This window comes from Caenorhabditis briggsae (genome assembly GCF_000004555.2).
Source record: "Caenorhabditis briggsae complete genome, chrI, whole genome shotgun sequence".
In the NCBI taxonomy this organism is placed as follows: domain Eukaryota; kingdom Metazoa; phylum Nematoda; class Chromadorea; order Rhabditida; family Rhabditidae; genus Caenorhabditis; species Caenorhabditis briggsae.
Window position 1 is genome coordinate 14400908 of NC_013489.2, and position 1798 is coordinate 14402705.

At 34.5% G+C, this 1798-nt stretch overlaps 1 protein-coding gene across 1 annotated transcript in view; it reads right to left on the reverse strand.

Moving 5' to 3' along the window:
- Positions 1-1798, reverse strand: part of CBG08008 — a gene marked incomplete at both ends in the record, with an annotated part of 6623 nt that overhangs the window by 2388 nt on the left and 2437 nt on the right. Inside the window, one exon of the mRNA XM_045241532.1 lies at positions 638-1231. Within this exon, the coding sequence (XP_045093632.1) occupies positions 638-1231 (594 nt within the window). The remainder of the gene's footprint in view (positions 1-637; positions 1232-1798) is intronic.

The window sequence follows — 1798 nt, forward strand, 5'->3', positions numbered from 1 at the left end:
TAATCTTCCGTCCAAGAACACCGCTCCATGAAATTTCAGGCAAAAAAATTCGGAAAAATCGAAAAAGAATCGTCAAAAATAGCTAAAAAAGCTAAAAAGGTCTAAAAATTTTGCAAAAAATCCAAGTAAAAATCAATTCTGTTTTCAAAAATTCTCGAAAAAAATTGGCGAATTTTTCTCGAAAATTTCAATTTTCTGTCTTTAAAATCGCGTTTTTCCAAGACTACAAACTACAAAAATCAATTTTGAGAAAGAACGAGCTTTTTTATTGAGGATAAGTGGCTACAAACTACAAAAAAACCCTAAGCCTCAGTGAAATTTTTTTCGGAATTTTGAGCTTTTTTACCGTGTTTTTTTGTTAATTTTATACATTATTAGATTTTTATGAGAAAAAAACGACGAAAAATGAGCCATTTTGAAGAATTTTTAACTCTTTTCCTAGGGCTAATAGACTACAAACTATAAAAAATCCTAAGCCTCAGTAAAACTTAAAATCGCTGTTAATAGGCTCATTTTCATCCGTTTTTAATGATATTCGGCTCATTTTCTTGCCAATTTCAGATAGAATGTCTTTGAAAGCAAAAACTTCCCAATTTTTCCATTTTTTACACAAAAATTTCAAAAAATTTTCACTCACTTCCTTTCCTGACCTTCACCGACACATGATGTCCCATTGGAATGCGATAAATCGTGTGTTCCGGAGCCTCCAGGCTAAAAACCATCGTGTCGTGATTCAGACGGAAGACGTTGGTGATTCTGAAGGCGTGGTAGGAAACACCAGGTCTTCGCTGGATTTTACACTTTTCCCGGCTCAAAATTTCTCGAATTTTCGAATTTTGAAAGCCGGGAAATTGCAATTCCACTCGATTTTTCTCAATTTTTAGGTCAAATGTTTGGCCCAAAAGCTCGGAATTTGCCTCAAATTCAAATTCCATCGCTGGCTTCCAAAAGTGGTGAATCAGAATTCGAAGACGTGCACGCTCTTCAGAAGACTCCTCGCCACGTGTATTAATTGACGTCTTCACAGAAGTCGTTAGCAAGCTGACGACTACATTCTGTTCAGTTAGGCCTGTCCAATCGTCGTGTTCGATGGAAATTCCATTTTCTAAAAATTCCAGACGGGATCCGAATCCATTTTCAGAGGGATCTGTGGAGAAAAGGGAGGTGGCAGAAGGCGGAAGACCTAGTTTATTTGTGTCTTCTGATGTTGTAGGCGGCAGTGGAGGTGGTACTGAAACAAATTTTTTTTTTGAAAATTTGTTCAAATTTGAAATTTTCAAGTTTTTCGTCAAAAGTTGCAAGAAAAACTAAGAAAAATAAGCCAAAAATCATTGAAAACGGTTGAAAATGGGCTTATTCACAACGATTTAAAGATTTACTGAGGCTTAGGAATTCTTGTAGTTTGTAGTCATTTAGCCTCAGTAAAAGAGTTTAAAATTCTTCAAAATGGCTCATTTTTTGTCGTTTTTTCTACAAAATCAAATATTTTCTATTTTTTATAGCAAAAACCTTAAAATTAATCAAAAATTATTCGAAAAAGCGGTAAAAAATTTCGAAATTTCTAATTTTTTGTAGTTTGTAGTCTTGGAAAAACGCGATTTTGAACACAAAAAAAATGAAATATATTTTTTCGAGAATTTTCGAGAGTCAAAATTGATTTTTTCACCGATTTCTTGCAAAATTTGTAGACCTTTTTAGGTTTTTCAGCTGCATCCGACATACGAGCCGGAAGCATAAAGTGTAAAGCCTGGGGTGCCTAATGAGTGAGCTAACTCACATTAATTGCGTTGCGCTCACT